At 40.2% G+C, this 26,962-nt stretch overlaps 3 protein-coding genes across 3 annotated transcripts in view; 1 reads left to right on the top strand and 2 right to left on the bottom strand.

Moving 5' to 3' along the window:
- Positions 1–223: 223 nt before the first annotated feature.
- On the top strand, positions 224–4,185 carry LOC306824003 (C-type lectin domain family 9 member A). Its single transcript, XM_079343961.1, has 8 exons — positions 224–331; positions 571–682; positions 1,636–1,793; positions 1,884–1,988; positions 2,252–2,365; positions 2,701–2,852; positions 2,945–3,042; positions 4,034–4,185. The coding sequence occupies exons 1-8, from the start codon at positions 244–246 to the stop codon at positions 4,155–4,157; spliced, it is 951 nt and encodes a 316-aa protein (XP_079200087.1). The 5' UTR covers positions 224–243; the 3' UTR covers positions 4,158–4,185.
- A 290-nt stretch (positions 4,186–4,475) lies between these two features.
- Positions 4,476–11,407, bottom strand: trpv6 (transient receptor potential cation channel, subfamily V, member 6). The gene is made up of 17 exons (XM_079343294.1): positions 11,317–11,407; positions 10,976–11,158; positions 10,752–10,849; positions 10,537–10,659; positions 9,272–9,412; positions 8,994–9,092; positions 8,708–8,883; positions 8,444–8,590; positions 8,264–8,343; positions 8,038–8,173; positions 7,405–7,491; positions 7,238–7,314; positions 6,987–7,152; positions 5,951–6,017; positions 5,552–5,820; positions 5,360–5,466; positions 4,476–4,979 (listed from the first exon to the last, which is right to left on the bottom strand). Exons 2-17 carry the CDS (start codon positions 11,104–11,106, stop codon positions 4,727–4,729), a joined length of 2,157 nt encoding a protein of 718 aa, XP_079199420.1. The 5' UTR covers positions 11,107–11,158; positions 11,317–11,407; the 3' UTR covers positions 4,476–4,726.
- Positions 11,408–14,472: 3,065 nt separating this feature from the next.
- The window catches only part of ephb6 (eph receptor B6), a 37,587-nt gene continuing 25,097 nt past the window's right edge, over positions 14,473–26,962 (bottom strand). The window contains exons 6-19 of the mRNA XM_079343288.1: positions 23,003–23,158; positions 22,401–22,672; positions 21,840–21,921; positions 21,003–21,127; positions 20,747–20,909; positions 19,594–19,708; positions 19,434–19,489; positions 18,665–18,781; positions 18,327–18,574; positions 17,994–18,212; positions 17,750–17,899; positions 16,632–16,816; positions 16,363–16,521; positions 14,473–15,947 (exon numbers count right to left, since the gene is read on the bottom strand). Coding sequence (XP_079199414.1) covers positions 15,842–15,947; positions 16,363–16,521; positions 16,632–16,816; positions 17,750–17,899; positions 17,994–18,212; positions 18,327–18,574; positions 18,665–18,781; positions 19,434–19,489; positions 19,594–19,708; positions 20,747–20,909; positions 21,003–21,127; positions 21,840–21,921; positions 22,401–22,672; positions 23,003–23,158 — 2,153 coding nt within the window. The 3' untranslated portion in view covers positions 14,473–15,841. The remainder of the gene's footprint in view (positions 15,948–16,362; positions 16,522–16,631; positions 16,817–17,749; positions 17,900–17,993; positions 18,213–18,326; positions 18,575–18,664; positions 18,782–19,433; positions 19,490–19,593; positions 19,709–20,746; positions 20,910–21,002; positions 21,128–21,839; positions 21,922–22,400; positions 22,673–23,002; positions 23,159–26,962) is intronic.

Here is a 26,962-nt window from a genome sequence, read left to right as displayed (position 1 = left end):
CTCATGTACACTGTGGTCACTTTTAGGTGTGAGAACATTTCTGGTACTGTATATATATATATATATATATATATATATATATACATATGTACTGATTTCGTGTCACACAATTCTTGCAACAGTTGTTTGGTCTGCATCGTTGTCTGCATGACTGAGGTTACATAACTTCATTATCAGTCGATTGGGCTCCTTTAAAAGACTTCCCCAGCAAATCGAAACTTAGAGACACACAAGAGGAGAGTCATGGAGATGCAAGAGATTAGCACCGAGGGAGAGAGAAAAGAAGAGGATGAAGGAGCAAGTGAACCTGTGCTAGAGGCCAAAACTGAAGGTACCACAAATTCAACTAAATCCGGTCAAGCTTCATGATGACTGTACGACACATGAAGGAATACAGTTTTTAGAACATACAAGAACTAGAATATTCTTATGTGAAATATTGCCAAAAATTCTCTCAAAAAGTTACTGATCAATTCATGTGATACTGTTCTACTTTAGGACAAAATATATTGAATATGTTTAATGCCACAGATATCTCAGTTAAATGTTTTCATCTGTATTTTTGTTTAGTTTTAGAGGAAGAAAAACCACACCACTATGCTAAACTAAGCAATCCATCTGAGAACATCTACGCAGAGGCATTTCTCAGAGGTTCTCCAGTTAAAACAGAAGAAGGTAACGTGTTTTTATGAAGTGCGCTGTTGAATGCAGAATGGAAAGGTACAGAAACATCATGTTTCATCATGTTTCCGACTCCCTCTCTGTGTACTACATTTTTTTAAACAAAGCTGAAAAAGCAAGCTGCAATTGATTTCTGATCTCATCGTGCTGCGCATACAGAGTCGAGACAAGAAGTCGTGATTCTTCTTTTAAAAAAAAGAAGAAATAAAAAGAAAGCAGAAGTTTAAATCAGATTGGGTCAGTTTGGGGAAATTCAAACTTTTTTTTGTAGTGATGACAGAGAAAAGTTTTCATTTAAAGAATAAACTCAGAAATTGGTTATTTTTACATTTTGACCATCAATCTATTCACTTAGAAAACCAAATGTATTAAACTAAATGTTGATTGTAGATTTAAGTCTGCTCTGTGAGACTTTTCAAGGGGAAAAGTGAAAAACATTGAATTTAAGAAAGTGAAAATGATAAAATGTCTTTAATCACTTTAGACAGTGGTGTAATGGTGCCTGATAAAGAGAGTACCCCCCCAATTTTTTTGTTTAAGTTTTTAAGTTTTAAGAAGATTAACAGCCTCTGTTACAAACAGAGACAAACAGTGATTTATTGTAACAAAGAAAAAAAATCTGCTGCACTTTATCCTGCACTTTAAAACACATATTACATTTTTAGTTTATATCAGTGATGACCCAACAGGATGTCTCTGACTTTGAGACATAAATCCTATCTTTTGTTTTGTAGTCTCTTGTCTGCGGGCCTTTATCGTCTGTCCCTGTCGCTCCCTCTCCCTTGTTCTTAAACAGGAAGCAGATGACAGATGCTGGAAAAGTTTTTGGGAAATTGAAGGACAAGCTGAGCACTGTGCTCCTTTAATAATTTAGTAATCAGTGATGTCAAGTTGCTATGGCAACAAGACAAGGAGGGGGGCGTCTTAAAAGTGCCAGTAGACTTGAGTTGGCAGATCAGACAGAGGGAGCAGGAAACCCGAAACAAGTCCCAGAACTTTTTTCAACATGTACATCAAATTCTGTCGCATTTATGGCGGGGATAAAAAAGACGAAGCCGAAGCAAATTTATCACCTGAAACTGAGTTATCTGTTGATCTACAGGCTGAGAAAGGTACGCCAGAGCAGTGTGTTTTCATCCAGGCTTGTTTGTTGTTGTGTATTGTTGTGTGCAGTCTCACTAACTGATATTTTCCTCTTTTAGGTAAAGCGACTGCAGGAAACACTCGTCTGTACCGCATTGTGTGTGCAGTCCTCACAATAATCTGCTTGGTGCTTCTGCTGGCCGTCATCATGCTCAGTATGAAACGTGAGTGTCTGCAGCCATAGATATGTCAGGACTATAAAAACAATCCTCTCCTGACCAGATTCTTCAAATCATAGCCTTCAGCGCATTCAAATAAAAACAGAGACAAGAAAAACAGACACACATAGGATACTGTTACATTTATTCTTGTTTTGCTAAAACCGACCATAACACGAGAACAATAAGTGTGTTGGACTGTATTGCTGCAGCCTGCAGGCGTCATTCTTTTCCCTTTCGAGCTCCTCCCATTTGTCTCTGTTTTCTAGTCCAAACTGGATCCACACTGTGCCCAGAGAGAGAGGAAAGCACATCCAGGGAGGGTGCTACGACTTGCAGCTACAACCACTGCCAGACTCTGTTTCCGTATGTTCAGCTCCAATGTGAGTGTGAAAAAATGGTCAGCAGAAAACCCCTGTTCAAGCCAAAGAAACATCAAGATCAAAGAAAAACAAATGGCACCATGTTTTTAGAGTCATTTCTGCTTTCACTGTCACCATGACTGCAGCTCAGACGGACGTCGGAGGAAGCTGGATCACATGCTTGTTTTTAAAGTTATTTTTAAAAATAACAGACACACATGTAAACCTTCAAAACAGAAAAAGGAAAAAGGAAGGAAGGAGTGACCTGGTCCTTGTTTTCACCTGTGCATTTCATTTATCACTTTTAATCTATTTTGTTTGCTTGTGTTTAATTGTGGTATGATCCCTTTCTCCAGATCTGGGCTGCCGACAGTGTGCTGACGGTTGGCTGACTTTTGGCCGATCATGTTTTTACCTGTCCACCTTCAGGCTGAGCTGGGATGAGAGCCAGATTAACTGCACCTCGAGAGGAGGATCTCTGGCTGTCATCTCCAAACCCGAGATCCAGGTAGATGCGAGATTGCTTCCTTCCCTGGCTTTGATGTAAAACCATTGACTATATTTTGTGAATGTAAATGTTGCTCTCTCTCTCTCTTGAAGAGTTTTCTGGCCAAGAAGGCTAAAATGACGTACTGGATTGGACTGAGACAGAGGGGTTCCACATGGTCCTGGGTCAACAACACTCTGCTGAGAGAGAGGTGATTCTTTAAAAAAATGGCTCAAATTATTCTGAAACAGGATGGGACACAAAACATTTTGTGTGTCTCAGAACATTTGATCTGTGTTATCTTCTTCCTTTGTGTCCTTGTCCTAGTTTTCATATTTGTTGGCTGTTATCTACAAGGTTGATATGAAGGTCTCTAAATATTTAATTCCATATCTTTTTGCTGGTTTCTCTTAACTCTTTCTTGGTGAGAGACGAGAGAAATTTGATCTTTGCGCAACTCTCTTGGTTGTTTGAAGAAGTCCAATAGTAAGGGGTTCAATAAGAAAAAAAAGTTACAAAACTTGATTTATTACCTCAGCAAACATTTTGCTCAGTTTTTTTTTTCTTGGTGGTTGAAGCCCCTGTATTACCCCTTGTGTAGCATTTAAGTGAGCTTAAAGAAACTTTAACAGGTCAGCCTCTTCTTTAATTTTATTTTTCAAAATGCATGATATAGCTTTCCACAAAAACAAAAAGCTCCTGCGAGGAACCTTCAGTTTGGATCAACGATTGTACCCTGTGTGGACCAAGCAGCACCTCTTATCTCATGTCCACTTGTTTTGTCTTGTGCCCGTGTAAAATCTTCTCCTGCTTCATTGAAACACTTAATAGCGCTCATCATGGGCTGTGTAAATTGTAAAAATAGCTGTAACTTTGCTATCAATCCCTCTGACACCAAACAGTCATTTCAGGTATGAAATTAACTATATAGAAAAAGTGAATCTGGAAGGTGATGGCCTCATTCGCTTTTGTAGGTCATGTAGAGAGACATCGCTATTATTATCAGTATTGATGTTCCTCACTAACCAAGTTTGCACCAGCATTAGCTCATAACTCAGCTTTTTCTAGCCCCTTGTTCTTCAGCTCCACCCTCTTGTCTAAATATGGTCACGTCACATCACCCATTAACCAAACAGCCAATAGGGGATGTCACGGTGGCTATTTTATGTCATTTGTCTATAAAAACATTTTTCTTGTTGTAGTTACTGGGCAGATGATACGTCTGGGGACTGTGGGCTCATCAGAAGTGAACGCCCTCCTAAGAAGAACTGGATCAAAGCTTCCTGCCATGCCATCTCATATTTCATCTGTCAGCTGGAGTACTGACAGCAGCACATTTCTTTAAACAGAATGTTGAGAAAACCTCAACTCTCCTCACATGTATTAACTCCTCGGTAACAATCTTCTTCTTCTTTCCATTTCAAGCGTAGATCATTCACAAGCAGCAAAAGGAGAGAAGACTTTTTAGATTTTGATGCTTGAGTAGCTGCAAATACATCTTCCTATATTTTCTTTAAGTATAATTTGACCTAACTTATTTCCAAATATTTGAGAGTAATATAAGGGCTGATTGCGGTGCCTCTGTCTCATTCACTGTATGTGTCTTAACAGCTGTTTGACTTTGTACAAAACACAGAAAGTGGATTTTTTTTTCAGCAAGAGTTTTATTCTCATATAAAACTATATAATAAGTTTAATGTTTAAGGTTCTTAGCTTAGCATATAGTTATTGCTACATTTTTTTTTACTGCTACAAAAATAACTTGCTCTTTCTTAGCATAATACTGCAGAAATAATTGCACCATTTTCTATACAGGTAAAATAAACCAGTTGAGTCCTCTTCTTGCAAGTTTTTTCTTTGATACTCATCATCACTAAATGTCCAGTCAGTGCACTCTACACAAATTTAATGTCCTCCTCTGGCTCCTCCATCTCCATCTCCAAACCCAGAGCACTGTGGCGGATCATCTGCCACCCTGTCAGAGACCTCCTCTTGTTAAAACCTCCTCTGTTTTTAGGTCTGAGCTTGGGGGTTCCTGACATCGATCCCTTCATTGCGTCCGTCTTTTCGTTCTGTTCCTCGTCTTTGGAGAAAGCTTTGATGTAGCGTCGCATCTTTTGGAACATTGGGTCGTTTCTGTCCTCAACCCTGCCAAGAATACAACGACACAGCTTATATAGTTATCAGCTGAGAGTATCTCCCCAAAATCTTTTTGAAACCATTCCTTGAATTGGATTCATACAAAAGAATCAATAAGCATTAGGATCTTTTCTGTCTCTAAACCAATAACATGGCATTTGGTATCAACAATAAACACTGAGTGACATAAACAAACTCCATTTGAACTAAGCCAAAAACAGTTTGTTAAGAAAATGACTTAGAACATAAATATTAATGGTATCAGATTGATTCACCCTTAACAAAAAACAAACAAACTATAAACCTGAACATAAACCTTATAAACACTAATAACCTCATATAAAACATTTTTCCTCTTGCTCCTTGCAGTACTTGCAATACTGTCTTACCTGAGATACCAACGCTCTCTCAGACCGTAGCTAAGCCCACAAACCCCGAGCCGAGGCCACAGGCAGCGAGGCAGCCTCCTCTCCAGCATTAACGTTGTGGCTACCACCTAAACAACATCATAACAGCTGTAACTCTGGTCCAGTAAACCACAGGGACAGGATGAGGATGTGTCTCGGAGCATTTCTGTTTACCTGAGTCCTCCAGAGCTCATCTCTCTCCTGAGCCACCCTCCAGTGTGTGTCGCTCATCATGGCTATGAGTAGATTTAGTAGCAGGATGTAGGAGACCACAGAGAAGGCACAGTGCAGGACATGGACGATCGGTGGAGTTGCGATGGTGTGGTCCACAGGCAGATCTATGAGGCCCACGCTGAGCTCAAACTGGGAGAAGAGGGTGATAGGGAAGGAACGATATGCAGGGACGGACTCAGGCTCCTGGGTCATGTACACCATCCACAGTGCTGAGAGGAAAAGACTTGTAAGTTTGTGAGGCAGTGGAAAAGTCTAAAACATTATTTCAAGAATTCCTTCCCATGCAAGCTTTGTGAGGGTTAAAGGTTTGCGTGTGCATGTCGCCCAGAATATACTCACAGGTGGAAAAACCAATGAGAACAATGAAACTCAGCCACATGAACTTTGTCAGGTCTCCAAATATAATCTAGGGGGAAATGAGACACACAGTGGGTCAGCATGCAAACACAAATAGGTGAACCTCAAACCCAGAAGAAAAACTAAATACATCCACTTCCATAACATTTCCGAACAGGTGTGGACCAAGTCACCACTTCTACATGACTCATGAGCTCCCTTCTACAATATTCATACAGCAGCCTTTTCTATGGTGGGAAGCTAAAATGCTGTGTTAAAGATGTTGGCTACTGCTGTTTTTCAGGTTGTCAGTAGATTTATGGTAAATACACAGAAATTGATAATTTCACTGATTTCAGCTCATTTAGCGACCCCTGAGCAACAGGTATTATTAGCATTCAAAGACTTTGAACTAAATTCCTGCTTAACAATAATATCTGGTTAGTGGCCTAATACTAGATCTCACTAAATGCAAAAAAAAAAAAAAAATTGAGTTTCATTAATTCCTGAAACGCAAACACATTTTGTGAAGTACAAAAACATTTCTAGAAACACCAAGTGAAGTATTTTTGTGTTATAAAATGTTTTTGTGATTCATTACATTTTTCTACCTTTAAGAAAAGTCCTTGAGTTTTACATACTGTTTTTTAACCTTTTAATGTTTCAATAAAATGTTTGCATTTCATCAAATAGTTTTATGTTTTTTTGAAATATATTTTGTAACATTAAATATTTTGCATCTAGTAAAATGTGTTTGCATTTAACCTTCAAGGCCAACGTGTAAATGACCTTCTAAATATGTTCTTTTAACTCTTAATTTGGCCAAAAGTCAAGAATTTTAAGTTGATCTTTCACTGAGTTGTGCTTAATGATAAATATTTATTCAGATACGTAACATATACTCATATCTCACAATACAGTGATAAGACATCATATCAGTTACCAGCTCATATGTTAGTTTGGGATTTACTACAAATCTTAAAATCATCTTGTCATTCTATGGGATAATGTAACCACGTTGTCTGTGTTGACGCCCTACCTTCTGTATCATGATGACGTAAGGGCCCAGCATTTCAAAACCGCGAGCGAAGAACATGACGTTACACCAGCCCAGAACCAAACACACCGCCATAACCACGGCCTCTCCCTGCACCCCACATGCTCTGAACACACACAGCAGCACCACCAAGCAGGCGTAGCTGATTCTGGACAAAACAGAGAGCAGAAAGGTTAGAATATTATGAGGAACAATGTGCTTTATTCTACTGCTTAGAAGGGTTTTCTACTCACAGGATAACATGGAAGGGGCCTCCCAGAGCTGTCTGGCCAAAGTAGCGCCTTGCCCCAACTCTCAGTATGTCAGGAATCTGTTGTGAAAGATAATACATTTGAGGTTATCAGTGAAAACCATTAAATCATACCCTGCAGCGTGTTAGTAGAATGGTTGATAATTTCACCTCCAGCAACAGGATGACTAAAGCCCCCAAGACACTGATGATCTCACCCACCAGCCGCAGGCTGTCCTTATATGTCAGGTAACTTTCCTGAGGCACACAGAGAGGAAACATGCATCGTTTAATATTAAAAGCACATTATTATGAGATCACATTAACGTAGAATGGGACAGATGTAGATGCACACATCTACACACGTGTACACAATTAGGGGAAATGAAATTAGGAGCCAAAGCCCAAACTGTTCTTGTGATTATTTTTCAGTTATTCTTCAATTTTACAGACAGATTTTGACAGATTCAGTTTTCCTTTTTAAACAATAAACATGTAAAAACACTGGCTAAGCTCCCCCAACATAATCTGACCTAAAAGGCCGTTCAAGGTCTGAGGATGGACAAAGTATTGAGATCTGCAACAGATCTCAACAAGTAAAATCATGAATTCAAATTCAATTAAAGTTTTTAAAGCAGAAAGCTTTGTTGTTAACCAGTTAAATTATTTATTTTTTATACATGTTCATTGTTGACAATAAACGAAAATTGATTTCTAAGTTACTGTGTTTACAACAATTTTACTTCAGTAAGTAAAAACTATTAATTATAGTGCGAGATGTATCACTTTTAGGTGTTAACATACATTGAGTGTTTTCTGGACTCGGATTGTCTTATCCATGTCTGACTTTGTGTAGTTCTCTGGAGCGTCCTTTAGAGGGCGATATGCACAACACAGTGTGAAGGTCCCAATGTACAGGAGGTAGAGTAACATCAGCAGCCTAACGAAGAGAAGAAGAGAAAGAAAACACCGTTAGAAAAGACCTGATGTGTCTGCCCAGTGCAGAAGTTTGACTAAAATTAGTAATTACCTGAAGTAATGTTTTCCATACAGGTTCCACTTCAGACTGACCAGCTGCCTCACAGGGGTCACTTCCAGGATCCCTCTGGCCTGGACAACAGAAAATACATCATTTAAATGTCTCCTCGAGAAAACATGAATGTCTTTTTTCCTCTCTTTCGTCTCACTAGATTTCTCCTTCTGTTGTTACCTCTCTCTGGTGACTGCCCACAATCAGCTCCAGCACTGACATGTTGTCGGCCCACGAGTCAATCTCCGTCAGGTCGTACAGGTTTGAAGTCAAAGGACCCAGACTCCACTGCACCACACGCCTTTTATTAACCAGGTGCTGAAATACCTGATGGAGACACAGAGAGAATCATGGCGGTGAGGAAAGGATTAGAGAAACAATCTGCTCCACCTTTCATGTTGAGTTTTCACCCTGTGAGTCCCACCAGCCCCACCCTGCTCTCACCACAATGTTTCCTTCTTTGGCAGCCAGTTTGAAAGGTGTGAGGCCTCTGAAGTTCGGCACCATGTCGAGTGGCACTGACTGGTCCAGCTCTGCATCGCGTGCCATAATCAGGTCAATGGCCTGGCACGCAATCGTCTTGTTAGGCTGCAGAACCAAAATGTGAAGCACTGTGTTACCTAGAAATAAAACAAGGAAGGAAAATGAGGGGCGTAAACAAGAGACAGAAGTCACAAGAAGAGAAAACAAACTTGCACATTGATTTAAAAAAGGAGTAAGTATTTCCTACCCCGGTAATCCTGGACTCTGGTGCTGGCCCCTGCTTCGATTATCATGGAGATAATGTCCTCATTCCCTGCACACGCAGCAAAAGACAGGACGTGCTCCCCTGTTGAACAAATATTTATTTTAAAAACCTTCCATCACTTACCACAAAAGCATAAATTACAATAATTTATCTGAATGTCTGGTCCAAAAAAACTTCCTCTTTATGTTCATACACATTCATTAGGAACAATCATGGCCTCAAAAAACCCCCCACATGTGACCCTAGGCCTGCTGACTCACCATAATAAATGAGTCCTCCGATCCTCTTCCTGAAGTACAGACCGGTGACTCGAGGTGTGGCCACGTCCCCCCGACGACTGATCAGCTGATGAACCAGGTTGATGTTCTGATTCACCACGGCGATGTGGAGCGGAGTAACACCTGAGACAGAGCAGGGGAGCCGGGTACATACATCAGTCCACTGTAAAATAACTGATAGCTATTTCATCAGTTTCACCTGCTGGGTTTATGAGGCTTGTATTCAACTTAACGTATGAGTCTGTTTCAGAAGTAGAAAATCCTTTGTTTAAGAAGAAGTAGAATAAGAACAGCACAAAAGTATTTCAAAACATTCAACATCGTATACAGCTCCTGAGTTGTGAGTGTTCTTTTTTTTTTTTTTTTTACAATAATAATAGCAACAGTGTATCATACTACAATAGATACAGAAACTTTAAACTTAATGTAATAAATGGACAAATTGCTCATGCTGATAAAAAAAAAAAAAAAAAATCATCATTAAAAAATATATTGGTCAATATCTTTCTTAAATCTATGTTCAGTCTGTAGAGATAGATAGTATACACATGTATTACCTTGATGAGAGAAATGCAAATAAAACAGTGATAGATAAGCATTATAATGACGACAACATGGCTGCTCAAATGAAAATAAAGTGTGCATGTACGTGCGTCCCTGCTTTACAATCTGGAGAGTGATCGTGTTTGTTGTAATCCATATAGCACACTCTGCTGGTCACAGCCAGAAAGCAGAAAGAGAACTACAAGTTTAATACAATAATGCTCAGATTAAATGTTATTTCATGGGTAAATAAATCTAGCAAAGCGGCACATATTTGAGATAAAATACCGATACCGATAGTCACTGGATACAATAATATCGGCCGGATAATATCGGATATTATCGGCTGGCAGATTAATCGGTCGAGCTCGAGGAAGACACTGGTTCTTTTGTGTCTTTAATGTAGCTGTGTCCTGCTCTCTTAAAACAACAAGAGGCTGTATTGATTTGGTCTCGTTTGTTGATGTCTGTGTTTTTATCAATCTGATAATTTTCTTTTGTTGTTCTTCTAACTTCGACTCAAATGCAGTAAGAAAGTTAATGACAGGGTTGAACTGGCATCAAGAACGTGTTATTATTTACTGGTTTCAACTCCGTCATATGTTCATTTTTGTAAGTTAGTGAAATTACTGTCGTGAACACTAACAGTCGACTTTATGATGATATGTGTTTGTGCTTGTTTAAGTATCTTTATGTGTGTCAACCTTGAAAAAGCTCGGAGGTCATGGGTTCATTGATGAGTTCAGGAGCTCCGTCCATCAGAGCCTCTGCCGCGTCTAGGTTATCGTTCATCACCGCAACGTGAAGCGCTGTCTCACCCAGAGCTCCTGAAGGGGCAAATTACATTTCCACAGATTACAACGAACACTGTACGTCAAATCGCCACAAAGAGAAAGTTATAATCACACTTTAGTCATACCTCTCTCAAAGATATTGGTGGATGCACAACTAAGAAGTTTCTTGATGCAGCCTACACTGTTCTTTTTAGCCGCGTAGAAGAGAGGAATATCATTTATACTGAGGACAGAAGAACAGAAAACACATCATTACTGTATTCAAAACGTAACATTCATTAATACAGTACATGATCTGATTTATAGGAAGTGGTCAAACTGTGTGTTTAAGTTTCAGTAAGTTTCTCACTATTTGGTGTAGAGCAGAAATGTCTCATCCAACATCTCGTTCCATCCTTTCTTGTTCTGAAGGCGAAACCTCAGCTGGCTCCACCAATGGTTGAGCTCGCTGGGAGCAGATCTGGCCAGAGACGGAGACATTGACACCTGATGTCCGACGGGAAGGAACTCAGGAGGGAAGATGAGGTTCACACTGAAGGAGGAAAGCATTACAAGAAATAAAAGGTAGAAGCAGGAGTCATTCACGCCATTAAAAAAAAAAAAGATTATTTTCCTCTCCTTTTCATTTTGATAGAAAATACAACACAGTAAGAGAAAGGAAAAAAACAGATGACAGTGTCCCATTCTTACCATTAACAAGTAAAAGTCCAACTCCTTAAAGTCCGCTCATTTTTAGTCAAAAACACTGCCAAGATGGGAAACAACACATTTAAAATGTTCCTGTGGAGAAGTGAAATCCAAGAGGTGTCACCAATATATACTAGCAAGCCATGAGGGAGGAGACGTGTGAAGAGACTGAGAGGGAATGGGTGGAGAGGTCAGGTAGGACAGAGAGAGTGAGTCTTTAATGAGCAGGTAGACGCTCACCGCAGGTCAGGAATCCTAAAGAGAAAGTTGCACGTAAAAGATTCAACTCACCGTCAGAGAGGGAACTCCTTTATCATTCTGCTGGAAATGATCTCCTGTATTCTGTCTCCTGAGAAGTGAAGCCACAATAGTCCAGTCCCTTAGTCCCAGTATGTCTCTTGCTATCACCAGGCCTGTCTGCATTCCTCTAACCACCACCAAAACCTGCATGGCCACTATGAAAATCTACAGCATCATGACAGTCAACACATTGTGGTCATTGTTTCTGGTGAACCGTGAAGGAAACCTGTTTGGAAATTGCAAGATTGTAAATCTGGACCCGGGTTTGTAATTTAAACCTGATATTAAAGCATGATATATAGCAACTGCATTTTTTTAGTGAAACTGGAATATTTTGCAAACATGCTGCATCTTGTGGAGAAAACTAGTTTAATTCACAATCATTATTTGTGATATAAAACTGGTTTTAAAGCGCAATAGTCCAAGATGCCTCTTTTCTCTGTTATTCAATAACTGGGCTAATTTCTTGGGTCAAACTGGATTTATTTTGTGGAGTAAAAATGGACATGATCTAGGACTTTCTAACATGTTCAGTCTTGTACATAGAACAAGTTTCATTCACAATGATTTCACATGTTGAGCACCATTGATGTGTCAACAGGAATGATCACTGACATGGTAATTGCCACATGACAAAGACCATAATAATCATTTGTAGGTCACCAGCAGCATGTAACGTTCCTCTGAAGGTAGAAAACAATGATAATGACAATTACAATGTTTTGTAAAATTCTCAATCTTTATTCCAGGGTTATTTATTGGATACCATCTTCATCAGAATCAAACATTTTCTTTTTCCTACACATCAGTGAATTATTTGTAAACTGCTGAATCAGTCACCTTACACAACAGCATTGAGCATGTTGGTGTTTTGCTGCAACATTTATAGGCTGTGACTAACGGACCGGTCAGCTGCAGGATAAACATGGTTTAAGGAGACTGTATAGGAGGCCCTGCTAATGGATGAAGATGTGGCAGTCATTCAGTAGTGTGGAGATAATAGCTGTTTACCAGACGCAGAGCACCATCTTTAAGTCAGGTCATAAAGACCAGTGGTTTCCACTCTGTTAATGTCTTTATAGAGAAACAATAACAGTGTAAAAACATGATTCTGCGGTCGGCCTGTCTTCTGTTTCTGAACACTAATTCTTTCACAACACTGTTAACAGCAAACAATTATTACTGACACCTCTGTTGCTTTTATGGCGGTTGACAGGTGCTCTAAGAGTGACTTAACACAAGATAGCTCGATGATCTTCATTTAACATCATCATCTTATAATATTATAATATAATACAAAAATATATTCTGCTCCAGATCAGTGTCATTTTTAATCAATCTCAGTTGAAAGTTTTGAACAAAATTAGTCATTTTTGGGGAAATGAAAGAGAAAAAAAAATGACTCCATGGAATAACAATCATCCTAAACATGAATTTTTATTCTGACTGTGTTTCATATTAAATACAAAATTCCATATAAGACTAACATTTACATTTTCCTGCATAAATAGCATAGTGTTAAAAGACATTCAAAGGTCCTTTAAGTGTCATTAAGAGTATCCTACAGTGGATATTTTTTTTTAATGAAATTTATGACAAATGTTTATGTAGTTTATTACACATGTTCCTATATATATACATATATACATACACACACACATACACACGTGTATGTGTGTATATGAAACATCATGATCTGGACTGGGAAGTTCTGAAGGTTTAAATTCCTTTTGACCACTCAATATATAAATGCACAATGACACTGGGAGTGGAAAGCCAGTGATTACACTTAGTGTCTGAAATAGGACAAAGTGCCAGCTGCCTCAGACTGGCAGAGTAATACGGGGGTTTGTGTAAGCAGTCTTACTATCAGTCAGATCTGATAATGATAATATCAGCAGCAGCGGGGCATGTGGGAAACCAGTGTCTGTTCTTGCACTGCTGCTGATCCATGCAGATCCTGAACGATGATTTGACTCAAATCTGCTGATCTGTGGAAGCTGAAACACACTTAGTACACCATGTCATGCTGTGAAGGTGATATAAGTACATCAAGGTGACTAGATTATCTCCTTCTATCTTTTTTTGTAGCTGCATAAAATCTTAAACTGGTGCTCACAAAGTTCTCAGTGCTTCTCCCTCGACTTGTCTCCCCACCAATTTATTCCGACAGTGAAATATCTCGACAGTTATCGATTATCTCGCCAATCACAACATGCACAGAAAGTCATGGTCTTCAGAGAATGAGACAAACTCAATAAGGTGATTCTTATTCTGATTTTCTGGATCACAGCCTTTAGTACCACACACTAGTTTGTTTCAGTGAAATGTCTGACAACTCTTGAATTGATTTCCAGGAAATTTGGCAGAAGCACATAGGCAAAAAAAAATCCAGAAAAAGTGATATTCCTATCAGCCTGGTCTGAGTGGCTTTTTAGCTGATAAGTATAGTTTAGTTAACATTCCCTGTAAACATGGTTACAAATGTTGACATTTCTGAATATTAACATTGTTATGTTATGTTGTTATGTTGGATAGCATGTCACAATAGCATTTAGCTTGAAACACTGAAGTCTACAGTTTGGTACTGGTTCCACTTTTTAATGTGTGATCAAAATGTCCTTCTGTTTCATTCACTATTATTGTTCATTTGACCCAACAGTTACATGACTCTTCGTTCTAAACTAAGTGACCATCACTTATAAATCTGGGCTACAAAACAAAACATGATTTTCTCTTTGAAAACTATGACAATACAAATAGTGCTTGTCCCCAGAACATACTGACTAGTGAATTGGAAGTTGAAAAAACAGACGAGGGTAGATCTGATTTTGGAAAAAAAAAGAAGCAAATTCAGTATTTTAAATAAAATCATATCATTTATTTTACAAATTTGCACAAATATGAAGAAGTGTTAAACACTCGTACAAGTAAACACAGCCAATATTGTGTGTAGCCTGACACACTTGCCTCAAACACACACACACAACTTTCACAACCTTTTGTACAGCATTAACTTGATGCACACGTGGCAACACGGCCTCATTTACTGCGCGCGCGCGCACACACACACACACACACACACACACACACACACACACACACACACGTTACAGACACACAGGAACATACTAGCAAAGCATTTCTCCTCCTTCCTTCAAGTGTTAATCAGATCAGATTTTGTCCGTCTTTCCTGTTTCACACATTCACAAAGATTTCATGACTCAGTGTCTTTACTCTTGCAGTCAAACAAATAGAGGTGAAGTGTGAGATGTACACGTAAAGGTTGCTGCTGTTTTGTTCTGCATTCATCACAGATGGACGTTTGCAGCTGAGGTGAAGTTTGTAGTGTCGCAGCAGGTGAGCTCCGTTGTTGCTCGTAGTGAGAGTGAGCTGTACAAACAGGGCTGATACGTCTTTTAAACAGGGGAATACCTGGCTTACAGTTAAAGTGTGTTTCTAATTCGATGGCAGTCATCTTTGTCTATCCTCAGTCATTATTTACAGCATTTTGTTGAACAAACTAAATGTATCTAAAAAGCTCACGGTGAAACACAAGCTGCTAGGCAGTACCCTGTTCTCTCTTTTTTTTTTTTTTTGCATACAAGTTTGAGCATTTCAGCGTTTAAAGTAGAGACGGAGTGAAGTAACTTTACAAACATGTCAAAAAATTGTAGAAAAAGGCTTTGATTGTCTTCACGCAATTCTTTGTGTGGAGAGTTCTCCATGAGAATAAATAAAACACATTATTTATAGGTGTTCTTGTACTCGGTGAGGGTGGGGGGCGATATAAAAGTCTCATGTAGGGACAGTAGTGGAAGAGGGGGTGAGAGGTAGGACTGAAGACAGGTGAGGAGAGAAGAAGGCCGACAACAATAAAGTGAAATTTTAGTGAGAAAGTTGAGCAATCTTCAAAGTCCTCCTCTTCAGTGACTCCTTCCTCTCACCTTGACAAGGACTGCAGCTCCAGTGCATCTCCTCTGTTATTTGTCTTTAGCGGCTGGCAGGAAGACCGGTCTCTTTGTTTTCTCACCTTGTGGTTGTTAAACGTGTGTTTTTCACAAAGCAAAGAGTTGCAGTCGAGGCTTTTCCTTGAAAAAAAAAAAAATGTTTTTGTTTTTTTGGCTTAAAATGTGCTCCTTAAAACTGTTTCAGAAACCAGACACAACTCGCAGAGGAATGTGAACACCACAGAAGTCCATGGCACAGGGTGTGATGTGGGTGGATCTCACACCTCTACCTGCCCCTGCGTCAGATAGGCTCTGAGCTGCTGGGCTGCACTGACAATCTTCCTCTGGTGTCCCAGCAGGCTCACGCCAAGGTTCTGGACGTCTCTGAAGAGAGAGCAGATGAACATGGGTTAGTTCCACACTTCGGCTTGTTGTATGCACGTGTTGTGGTAGCTCAGGCTGTGCGTAAACATGGGTTTCAAAGGACAACAATGTCCTTTCCAGGAGACAGGATTGGAAAGATTGGACCTTGGGTTGAGGAATTTTAGAGTTTTGTTATTCATTTATCTTGTTGTCAGCTAAAATATGATGATGCAGATGACCTAGCTGTATGTGGCAATACTATTTGAAAATTCGTTTACAGATCCTCAAATGCACACACTACACAAAGTAGCTGTTTCCTAAAAACACGGCAGCAGGGAAGACATCGTCTTAAGCTGCGATTGATACATGAAAATCAGTTTATATTCAGTTACATTAAAAAGATAAGAAAGATGGTGAAAGTAAAATCCATACTCACTCCATTGTGAGCATGCTGACTCTGTCTAAAGAGTCCAGGTTGGCCTGATCGAACTCGTCCTGATATCTCTCCATTCTCAGCGCCTTCAGCCAATCACTGACTGTCGCCACTGCCGTTAAGTCTGTGGGCGTTGGGCTGAGCAGCGGCTGAGAGCAGCTTCTGTAGCGGAAAATGTCAAAAAATGAGATCATGAGACTCAACAAACACAGCAGATTGTTCACCACCTGCTGATCTGACACGTTGTGTACCAGCCAGAAGATCTGTCTCACCGCGTTGGCTCCGCCTTGAGGGAGGCAGGGTGCCTGATGAGTCGGTCCAAAGAGGACAGGATCACGTCGAAGCCTGGCCGGTCCCCTCGATCCGCCTGCCAGCACTGAAGCATGAGAGAGTGGAGGGCAGCAGGGCAGTTGTGGGGGGCAGGAAGACGATACTGGTCCGCTACGGCCTTCATCACCTGCAGATAACATGAACCCAGTGGTGAGGCCGATGGCGTGAGAAGTCACCTGTTATTGCCCTACATTAAAGGTCACAGACCACTGAGGGCTTGTTGGAGTAAAAAAATATATGTAAACATAAGCTGCCTGGCATTTTGTCATCATTAAATGAGTCTACTAAATACAGAGGAGGGGTTAGGGAGAGAGTCTCTTTATACAGTAGTTTCCACTGAACGCCTTTTTAAGAACTATCCTTTAGTTTTACCTTCTACAAGACTTAAAATGAAAGTATTTGACAAGTTTCACTACTACTACTACACTACTACAATACAGACTTATACTTGTAAACAAAGACAAAGAGCTCATACGGCATTTACCACGTAGATATAACGTTGTAAATTTATAACGTAGACACGATACAATAATGAGAATGTTTTTTCCGTTTAAAAATCAGAACCAGAATAGGTTTACATATACAAGGAGGTTATTCTGGGGTGTTTTGGTTTAAAAACAATGAACACAGGAAAAGAATAAAACAGTAAAACGCTATCAAACAGCAGTACACCTACAAGTAACTTCAACAGAAAACGATCAAAATCAAGAAAATATCTCTTAATTATTATTATTTTTTTTAAATCAGCCAATAAGAGTACATTTCTCAGACAGGTTTATACACTGTTATTAGTTTAAATAAGTTGTATATATTTTTTCTGATCTCGCTGTGTCACTTTAATTTTATTTGGCCATAAACAGACGAGAGCAAAGCAAAGAAACACAAAGATTGAAATGCAACAAAAACGTCTCTGGTAGGATGCTAACAGTGCACATCATGGTTGGAGCCTTAACTCCTTTTAATGGTATTTTATTACTTTGTAGTAGTTAAACGTGAGTGCATTTCATCACTAATTCATTACGACTTCCTCTGCTCAGGCCGCTTTCTCCTATATACTCACTTCTTGATTGCTCATGTCCCAGTATGGACGCTCTCCATATGACATCACTTCCCACATGAGAACCCCTAAGCTCCAGACATCACTAGCCGAGCTGAATTTGCGATGCTGAAAGGCTTCTGGTGCCGTCCACCGCACAGGAATTTTACTGCCCTGATGGATGGAGGCAGACAGTGAATCAGTGAGTTCTACTAAACAACCAATCAGGAGTTTAAAAACCACAGGCGCTCAGGTTCCCAGTTCGTACCAGTGAGGCAGTGTAAGTGGGTACGTTGTGGTCCAGGCCCCTCATGAGACGGGACAGGCCGAAGTCGGACACTTTACAGACCAGGTTGGAGTTAACCAACACGTTCCTGGCAGCCAGGTCCCTGTGGACAAAGTTTCTCTCAGAGAGGTAACGCATCCCTGCACCAATCCCCCGGAGCATCCCGACAAGCTGCAGCACACTGAACTGACCCTCGTTCTCCTGACAGAGGGAAGGATGGAGGCAGGAGACAGAAGAATCAGAGAGGAGATCTTTGGAGTGAAATAGAACATGTGCAGTCTCTGACATCGTGAAGGAAAAGGAAAATCATCTAACCCTGAGGAAGGCATCCAGCGGCCCGTTCTCCATGAACTCAGTGATGATCCTCTCTGGGGGGGTTCGAGTGACCACCCCTTCTAACTTCAGAACATTTGGATGGTCAAACTGTCCTAGGACTCCTGCTTCACTCAGGAACATCCCCCTCTCTCTGTCCGACGCCCCCCAGCGTAAAGTCTTCACAGCCACCAGCACCTCTCTGCGCCCCAGCGGACGATAGCGGCCCCGAGAGACCTCGCCAAACTGGGCTGGAGTGAAGATAACGTGGAGCAGGATTTGTTTTTATATTTATCACACAAGTACATTAAGATTTCAGAGACAGGGGAAACCAGGCTTACCTGCACCGATCACCTCCTCAATCTTAAGATGAGTGGGATCGATCTCACGGGCAAACTCTTTGACGGCCTCACTGGGATCTTCGTAGGTGGAGGGGTCCACATAATACTTCACTCCACCTGGAAATACAGGTTTGTGAAGATTTTATTTAGGCTTTTGACCCTCTACGAACACATCGATCGTCATTCCATCTCAGAGGCTTAAATCTAAATCACGAAAGATGAAAGACATGGTGGAGTTTTTAAAAATAATTATCACCTGTCTGTAACAATTTGGGTGACAAGATAAGGTCCAGTTGAAATTTATTGAACAACCATTGGTTAAAATGTTTGTTAAACTGATCAAATGTAAGCCTCATTTTTTGAGACAAAGTGAAATGGTAAAATGGTCTTGAGCTTGTGTAGCGTTTTTCTAGTCTGACTACTTAGAGCGCTTTTAAAGAGCAGGTCACACCAAACCATTCACACAGTAAAAAGAGACCATCAGAAGTAACTAATCCCATTCACACACCACAGCAGGAGCAGCATAAACAGACTTTTGAGGTTTTGGTGTCTTGCCAAAGACACATTGATGTCGAACCCCAGACATTTTGGTTCAGAGCCACAGCCTCTTCAAGTTACACCACTGCACAATACGTCCCAATCATATCAACTGTTTTTTGTAATAACGGTTTTTTTTGTGTTTTTTTTTAGCAGACTGCGCAAATCTTCCTTTAAAAATCAATAATGATCTCGACTTTGCTGAATCGAAATGAAATAAACAAACGCTCACCTCGGTTACTGATGTAACGCTGGAGTCGGTCACTGTAAGGACTCTCCCTCCTCTTGCTGCAATGTAAAAACAAAGTGTGAGAATAATATGCACGCATGTAGAATAGATAAATCCTGTGTAAAATCATGGGAATAGATTTTTTTTTAAAACCCTGTAGTACCTGCGAAATACCACCACAACCACGATCGCTGTGACCACGAGGAGAAATGCTGCTCCACCCATCACTGAACCGACCAGGAGAGGAAGTCGATTCTGGATCTGCTGCGAATGTTCCTCTGTGGGAGAGACGGAAAACATCAGCTTATTACAGGATGTTGTCACTGTAACTAAACTGATTATTCATATGTTTGTACTGTTGACTCTAAACTCTAAACCAAACTTTTTCCTTTTCGGTAGAGTTTGGATTGAATCTGAGCTGGGCCACAGAACAGCACACTGCTACAGATGTTTCTTTGATTTATTCCTCTTTTCTTTTAAAGGTAATCTTTGGAGAGTCCCAGGTAAGACTATTTATAGGGAGCTCATTTACACACTCATTAGCATCCCATTTTAAAGCCTTATCCTGCTTTGATCTTATTCAAGTTCTGATGTTTACATGGACACAAGAGACTTTTCTATTCATATCATTTGATTAAAAAAAGTTTTCTTACAACACATTTTTGTACCAACAAAGAGTAATGAGAAACTTGGAAGATGTGTTTTACATGCTGCAGTATTCCTCAGTCTCTTGACATATACGAGGTAGCATTTGCAGCTTTCTGATTTTTGGTTTAATGTTCACACGCAGTTAGCAATGAGACATCTGGCATGCATGTAAATGCCCTCATGAAATAGAAGAAATAAAGTCGACTGAATTGACCTGAATTTGGCTCAGGAAGATTTCTAATATAAAAAAGATGTTGCCAAACGTTTCGGGAGCAGCATAGGAAAGTAAAGACTAAATTGGTGCATTCTTTCATCATTACTGTGAGTTTTCTGGGGCAAACTTTAAAAAACAGACACAATAGTCATTCTTAGAGCTGCTTTTGAGTTAAAGTCGACACAATGATTTCACTTGTAGCCTTGTTATATTATAGTTGGGTGTTATATAACATTGTTCCCTCTTTCTTCTGCATTTCAATACAATGTTCTTTTTAAGCTCAGATTTAAGGAAAACTACGAATAACTGGAAGACTGAAATAAATGAGTCTCATTAATAGTCGTATTTCTGCACGTCATCATGTCCTCCCATCGTTAGTGTGGCTCTGCTGTGTGCTAATGACTGTAATATACTTTGACAGATTCACTGGTATCAAAGGAAATGAGTGTTGTACCCAGCGGCAGTGTGGTGAAGTAGATAGTGTCGCTGTAGGGGCCAAAGCCTCGCTCATTTCGAGCTCTGATCTGGAAAGCGTAGATGGAACCGGGGATCAGGGGGCTGACGGTCACCGTGTTGGTCTCGCTGTAAACACTCGCTGCACTGTCCACGTCTGAACCCTGAGGGACAAACAGGGAGGACATGCTGGTGATGACTTTGGCTATGAGTCAGAATTTTGTGCAGAACTTATTGAATGTGTCCACTGGGTTTACCTTGTCAAAATATCTTAGCTCGTACTCCAGGATGTCTCCGTTGGGTCTGTCAGGCTGAGGCCACGATAGAGTGATGGATTCTGGGGCTCGACTCAGCTGGTGCATCATGGGAACTGTACTGGGAACTGTGGGAGACAACAGAGAACCAAAGTATTAGCTGTGTTGTGAGGATTAGAGATTTGTCATCTTCCATGTAAGAAGTCAAACATCCTGCTAAAACAAATCACTAAAGTTATTGTGATATGATTCTGACCACCAGGGGGCACTCTTACAGAACCTGGGGAGGACATTAAGTTGAGCGTGAAAGTGGAGTTTTTATGGAGCACAAAGCAGGATCTCATTACAGTCACAGTGTGGGCTGGCCTGTCTAGTTAAAGGGAACTTTTCAGTATTTTTTCCATTCGGTCAACAATCACTATGAGCAGACACAAGAAGGTTTTAGATAATTAAGCTTCATGTGGAGTTCTTATCAATCTTGATCAGTTGCTTGGAAAATTACATAATGGGTTTCTTTGTCTGCACAATGCTCCATTCTCCTCTCCTTTTTCTCTTCTCTCGTCTATTTCATCTCCCTCTCTCTCTCGCTCTCTTTTTGTCTGACCATCTCTCATTTGTCCCTTTCTTCCTCCTCGGTGACTATGATGGGATCTGACAGGATATTGTAACCTCGAGCAACCTCCTGTCCAGAGAGCAGGAGCAGAAAAGATGGAGCAAGAGAGAGGGAGGGAGAGACCCTCCCCATCTAAACACACATGCATACAGTATCCACCCAAACAATGTCCTCAGATCATGTCCTCTCTTTCATCTAACCTCTTTCATCCTCTGTCCCATGCTCACCTGACTGGCTCGTAGTGAAATTGATGCTCGTGTATCGAACCGGAAAAGGGCTCAAAGATGACACCTCATTCATGGCTTGCACCTGTTGAAAACAAGAACACACAGATGTGACATTTGAAGCTTTTTTTCCTGTATTTTCTTTTATGACATGCTGCCATGTTTTGGAGATACAAAGCTGGATGCATGCAGCTGTGTTGGCCAGTCAACAAACACTGGTAAATGGGGAATATCTGCACATTATGAATAAGAAATAAGATATGATTTAGTTGAGCTACCAAACCCTAAATAATAAATGTTACTGTGTATTTGCTGATGTGGAGCTTATGGGATAATGCAGCAAGAAGGATCTATCTCCTCCACAGCTACAAGAAGTGTTGCATTATGACAGAAATTTCTTCCAAAAAACTTCTTGGCAAATGTATCCAGCCTAAAGGAACAACCCACGATAGCAAGACAAGCAAGTTGAGACACTGAATGCAGTATAATCAACCACAAGCAATGTCTAATTACAAAGTGATAACAGAGTGTTTTGTGCCTATAACAAACATTTCTCCACAGTACCTGTATGAGATAAGTCACTCTCGTCAGCAGGTTGTTCAGGGTGACCTTGGTTTGTTTCAGGTTGGTCTTAGAGGGGCTGAAAGTGACGCCCTCCCCGCACCAGGAGCACGACGCCGGGTTGGTGAAAGTGGCTGAGGGACAGATTCGACACACTACCCCATACCACACCTCGCTGCGGCCTCCCATATCCACAGGAGGTCGCCACCTTAAGGAAACACCACCATCGCCACTCTCATACTCCCAGGACAGAGAGATGGGCGCAGATGGAGGAGCTGTGCGGAAAAAAAAAACAGCGAGAGAAGGGGAGGGGCGACATTTATAATGTAAGCAGGAGACACATGGATGGAAGAAGATGTGAAAGAAGCTGCTTGCTGACAAAGACGCTTAACAAGTAAAGTAATGGAAGAACGAAAGTTCATCATGAAGCTTTTAAAGCAAGCAAAGAGACAAATTACTAAACCGTTTTCTTGTAATGTTGCGGTAAATGTTTGACTCAAATGACTGACTGGTTTTTGTTCTCACAGTTTGAGTAAATGACAAATGAGGCCTGTTGTCGTCTTGTCAGAGACTCAGGCAGATACAAACAATCAGACAAAGCTCACTTGTGCAGGCAGAGGAGTTGGCATCATTGGCTGCTCGGTAAAAGCCGCTGCGACATTCACACACCCTGGATCCCTCTTGGCTTGTTCTGCTGTTAGGGGGACACACAGAGCAGGGGACAGAGCCCGAAACAGATTTGAAGTAACCCACAGGACAAGCTGCAGAGAGAGAAGAAGAGACACAAGGAGGGATGAGGTTTAGTTCTCTTTATAATCAAATAAATCCATCGATCAGTCAGTGATTACAGAACCTAGACTTTTATGTTGCAAGGCTCTTTAAAACTGTCTCTCTGAGTTTGTTTTACTTATTACTGCACCAGATCTTCATTTATAGACAATTATTCAGTCTGAAATTAAAACTGGAACCCTGACAATTGTGTCTGACTAAAGCTTTGGTGTTTTATTAGAATAAAGAATAAACAGGAGCAGATGATTAATAGGAATAAAACTCAAACTGTAGGTAATTATTTTCGCAGCAGAAACATTAAAATGATTTCAATATTGGTATCAGTTTTAAAGCTTCACACTTATTTTAGTTAACCTTAGAAAGAGCACTTTTGCGGTTTATGACACTGTAATCAAAAAGTCAGTGAATTGGACATGATAAAAGTTTGTCAGCAGTAATTGGTTAATGTCAATTATAAGGAAATGTGTTTACAAATGGGGTTTTATAAAGAAAAAAGGTAGTATAAATGAAAAGGGCATTACTAAAAATGATTACAAAATAATTATAATTCACAAAAAGGCCCAAACAAATATTTAAAAGTATCTGCTGACTGAACAGTAGAGGACCTTCTGTGAACTTGGTGTAAACACAATGTAAAGACTTCTATTATTGTTCCGTCTAGAACAAAGTCAAACACCACATGAACTATTTTTAGGTAAAGCATCAATTTCATAGCGGTTTGTTGTTTGTTGTTGGCTTATTCCAGGACAGTAATTTCTATGTGTTTACAGAGGAAGTGGCCTGTGTTCACTCAGCCAAACAATCGGTCACACACAGTTCAAATGGTCATACTGACCCTTCTCAGTGTTTTATAATGAAATGGTTCTGGATTATGGGAAATAAAATATTTATTTTCTTACAATGAGTTGCAGGATATCACCCATTTCACTCTCAGATTTGTCACTACTTAGTTACACTCAACAGCTGATTAGCTGTAGCTGAGCTCAGCATAAAAATATAACAGGGGAAACAGCTAGTTTAGCCACTATCTTTTTATACTTTAGATTATTTTAAGCTTTAGAAGCTTTAGCGAACTTGTTGATGTTTTGGCTTCATATAGTAACCTATACAGACCTAAGTTTTATTTTAGTGAGGCATTAAACTGTTTCAACTTCACACTTCACATGCATTTATTTAATATTCAACTTGGATACAGAAGTAATGACTGAATAATATCAACTAAACTAAGCTAATAGTGGCTAAGATTTTGGATATTGTTATAGCTCATTAAAAGCTGATATGCTAAGTGTGACTTTTTGTTTGAGTTTAATATGATTGTCATCTTGGGGTTAATCTTTCACGATCCAGTCAGAAAAACTCTTTATTCTCTCAGAGAGTTTGAGAAGTAGATATGTTTAACTGTCAGGTTTGTCAGCAAATATCAAGTTACCCCTAATAGCTTGTCATCTTTGCTTAGCTGGGCCTAGCTTAGCGAACACAACACAAAAACCCTTAAACGAGGACAAACAGCTTATTACATAGTTACAACAAATAGTTGTAACTTTTCATGAGATTGCCATGTAGTTGCTGTCCTGGGCAAAAAATATAATGCTGCGCTACATTCCTCCCTTTTGTTTTAGCTTTGTGACAGTGTTTCGTTTGTTTGTTTCTAGATTATCCAACAGTTTCAAATATGCATTGAGTATACAGCACAACTTTTTGGGAAATTAGCTTAAACAGTCTGATGATGAGTTAAAGTCATGCTGTTCATTCATTTTTCTTATCTGTTTGCTAAGCTAAGTGAACCAGCTGCTTGTTTAGCCTTAAATTTAATGGATAAAGTGAAAGTAGTATATCAATCCTCTCATCTAATCCTGCTGCAGAATGTGAGCTCGTGCTTTTTCCGAACATCTCAATCTAATCCTATGAGAAGTTGGAGCATTTTCTCAAACCTTAAAGAAAAAATTAGTCTTTAAATGTGTGTTCAGACAAAATGTAAATGTCACAGGACAGCAACAGTATGTGTGATTACTTAGTAATACACAGGAAATGGAGCAGAAACCCAACTGGGATCATATGAATGATAAATTAATAATAAATGCATGATAGTCCTTTAATCAAGTAAAGTTCATAGCACGAATATGTCTCCCTCTCATATTCTTTCTTTCTCTCTCTCTCTCTCTCTCACACACACACACACACACACACACACACACACACACACACACTTTGCAGCTGCAGGCTTTTAGTTTTACCCTTATTTTTATGGTGGAAGATCTGTGTAATGTGCCAATTGTTAATGTCACCAGCAGGACAGCTGAGCACCGAGGTCAAGCTAACACACACTTTACGCCATGCTGCTTGCTACCAGAGCCTCCAGAGCTCGTTCTCAGCCGGTCTATAAGATCACTGAGTGTACTGCCGCTGGGTTGGTCTGCTGACATTTTCACACGGTTTGTGTTCAGGCCAGAAAAGTAGTATCATCTAAAGGTTGCATCATTCAAAAAGGAGTCTCTTTGTCTGTATACTAATGAAAAGTGGGTGTTTTTTCTCACAGTGAGGCTTTCTTGTACCTGTGAAGGTGTAAATGGCACACATGATGACACCTTTTAAACATGCAGCAAGAGCTGGTGGAGGAGAGAGGACGTAGGTGTGTATTAGGGTCAGTGGGAGTGAACCATTCCCTTTATTTATATAACCCTGTCAAATACATACACCCTTCTTCAGATTTGACATGCTGCATACTGTATGTATGTGATGAGCATGAGGTGCGTATGTGTGTTCTCGATGGGATTGAGGCAGCGTGGGAGTGGAAGATCAAAAAGTATACGAAGAGTATAAATAAACAGATAAAAGGTTTTCTGTGTTCTCACTTGTCTCTAGGAGCCGACTTGGCTTTCAAACAGGTGTGAAGAGCAAAAAAAAGGAACAGGGAGCGAAGTAAAAGGATCTAGAGAGACTGCAATAAACTAGGATAAGTGAGCATGGAGGTGGGAGGTCTAAGAGACACAGGATGAACAGTGGGATTATGTATATGAGCGCCAGATGATGAGTGAAAAACAATGGAGCAGAGGAGATGCAAATATGCTGCTTCCTCCATCTTTAATGTCCCGACTGCACATTATCAGACGTGTTCTCGTACGGCTCTGACACGAAACATGACTTTGCTACAAAGCCCCTTGCAGCAATGGCAGGCTCTAGCAACAACCCCCCCCCCCCCCCCCAAACCTCCCCTCCCTCCAGTCCTCATCCAATGCAATACAGCAGCCAATGAGAGTGCAAGCCCTCTGCCCTCTCATTTGATCTGCCCCTCATCCGTCCAGCCGGCTGCATCTATCCACCCATCTTTCACTCTATCTCCAGGCTATAAAGTAGACACTTCATGGTCATTATGTACAGAGACACACTCGTGGCTTTACATCATTATACACTTTACACACAAGGAGAGGAAGGAGGTGAAATGAAGTACAGAGGAGTCACAGTGAGGGCTGATGATAAACAGACAGTGGATGAATATTACGTTTTTATGTTACTGTAACAATGACTTATATAAGAGACACATGGTTAGTGCGCTAACTGACTAAATGTTGCACATGAAGGTTGATGACTGAATCATTTCAGACAGTCCAAGTTTCTCAAAGTTGACTTCTTATTTTTTGCCTCTTTTAAATTGAACGTGTTCTGGTCATAGACAAACATTTGAAGATTTCCTGCTGAGATCTGACAAAACGTGTGAATGTGTTTAAAAAATAAATCTATATATTCTTCAGAGAAATGTGTGAAAAAACACTCATCAG

This window comes from Symphodus melops (genome assembly GCF_947650265.1).
Source record: "Symphodus melops genome assembly, chromosome: 5".
NCBI lineage: Eukaryota > Metazoa > Chordata > Actinopteri > Labriformes > Labridae > Symphodus > Symphodus melops.
This window is presented reverse-complemented; position numbering and strand designations above follow the sequence as displayed.

Coding starts and splice junctions, on each gene's coding strand:
- trpv6 (XM_079343294.1), bottom strand. CDS start 11,106: ATGTCTCCGTCTCTGGCCAGATCTGCTCCCAGCGAGCTCAACCATTGG. Junction 10,660..10,751: donor CACCAATATCTTTGAGAGAG/GTATGACTAAAG, acceptor TTGCCCCTTCAG/GAGCTCTGGGTGAGACAGCG. Junction 8,344..8,443: donor TGGGCAGTCACCAGAGAGAG/GTAACAACAGAA, acceptor TCTGTTGTCCAG/GCCAGAGGGATCCTGGAAGT.
- LOC306824003 (XM_079343961.1), top strand. CDS start 244: ATGGAGATGCAAGAGATTAGCACCGAGGGAGAGAGAAAAGAAGAGGAT. Junction 2,366..2,700: donor TCCGTATGTTCAGCTCCAAT/GTGAGTGTGAAA, acceptor CCCTTTCTCCAG/ATCTGGGCTGCCGACAGTGT. Junction 3,043..4,033: donor AACACTCTGCTGAGAGAGAG/GTGATTCTTTAA, acceptor TTCTTGTTGTAG/TTACTGGGCAGATGATACGT.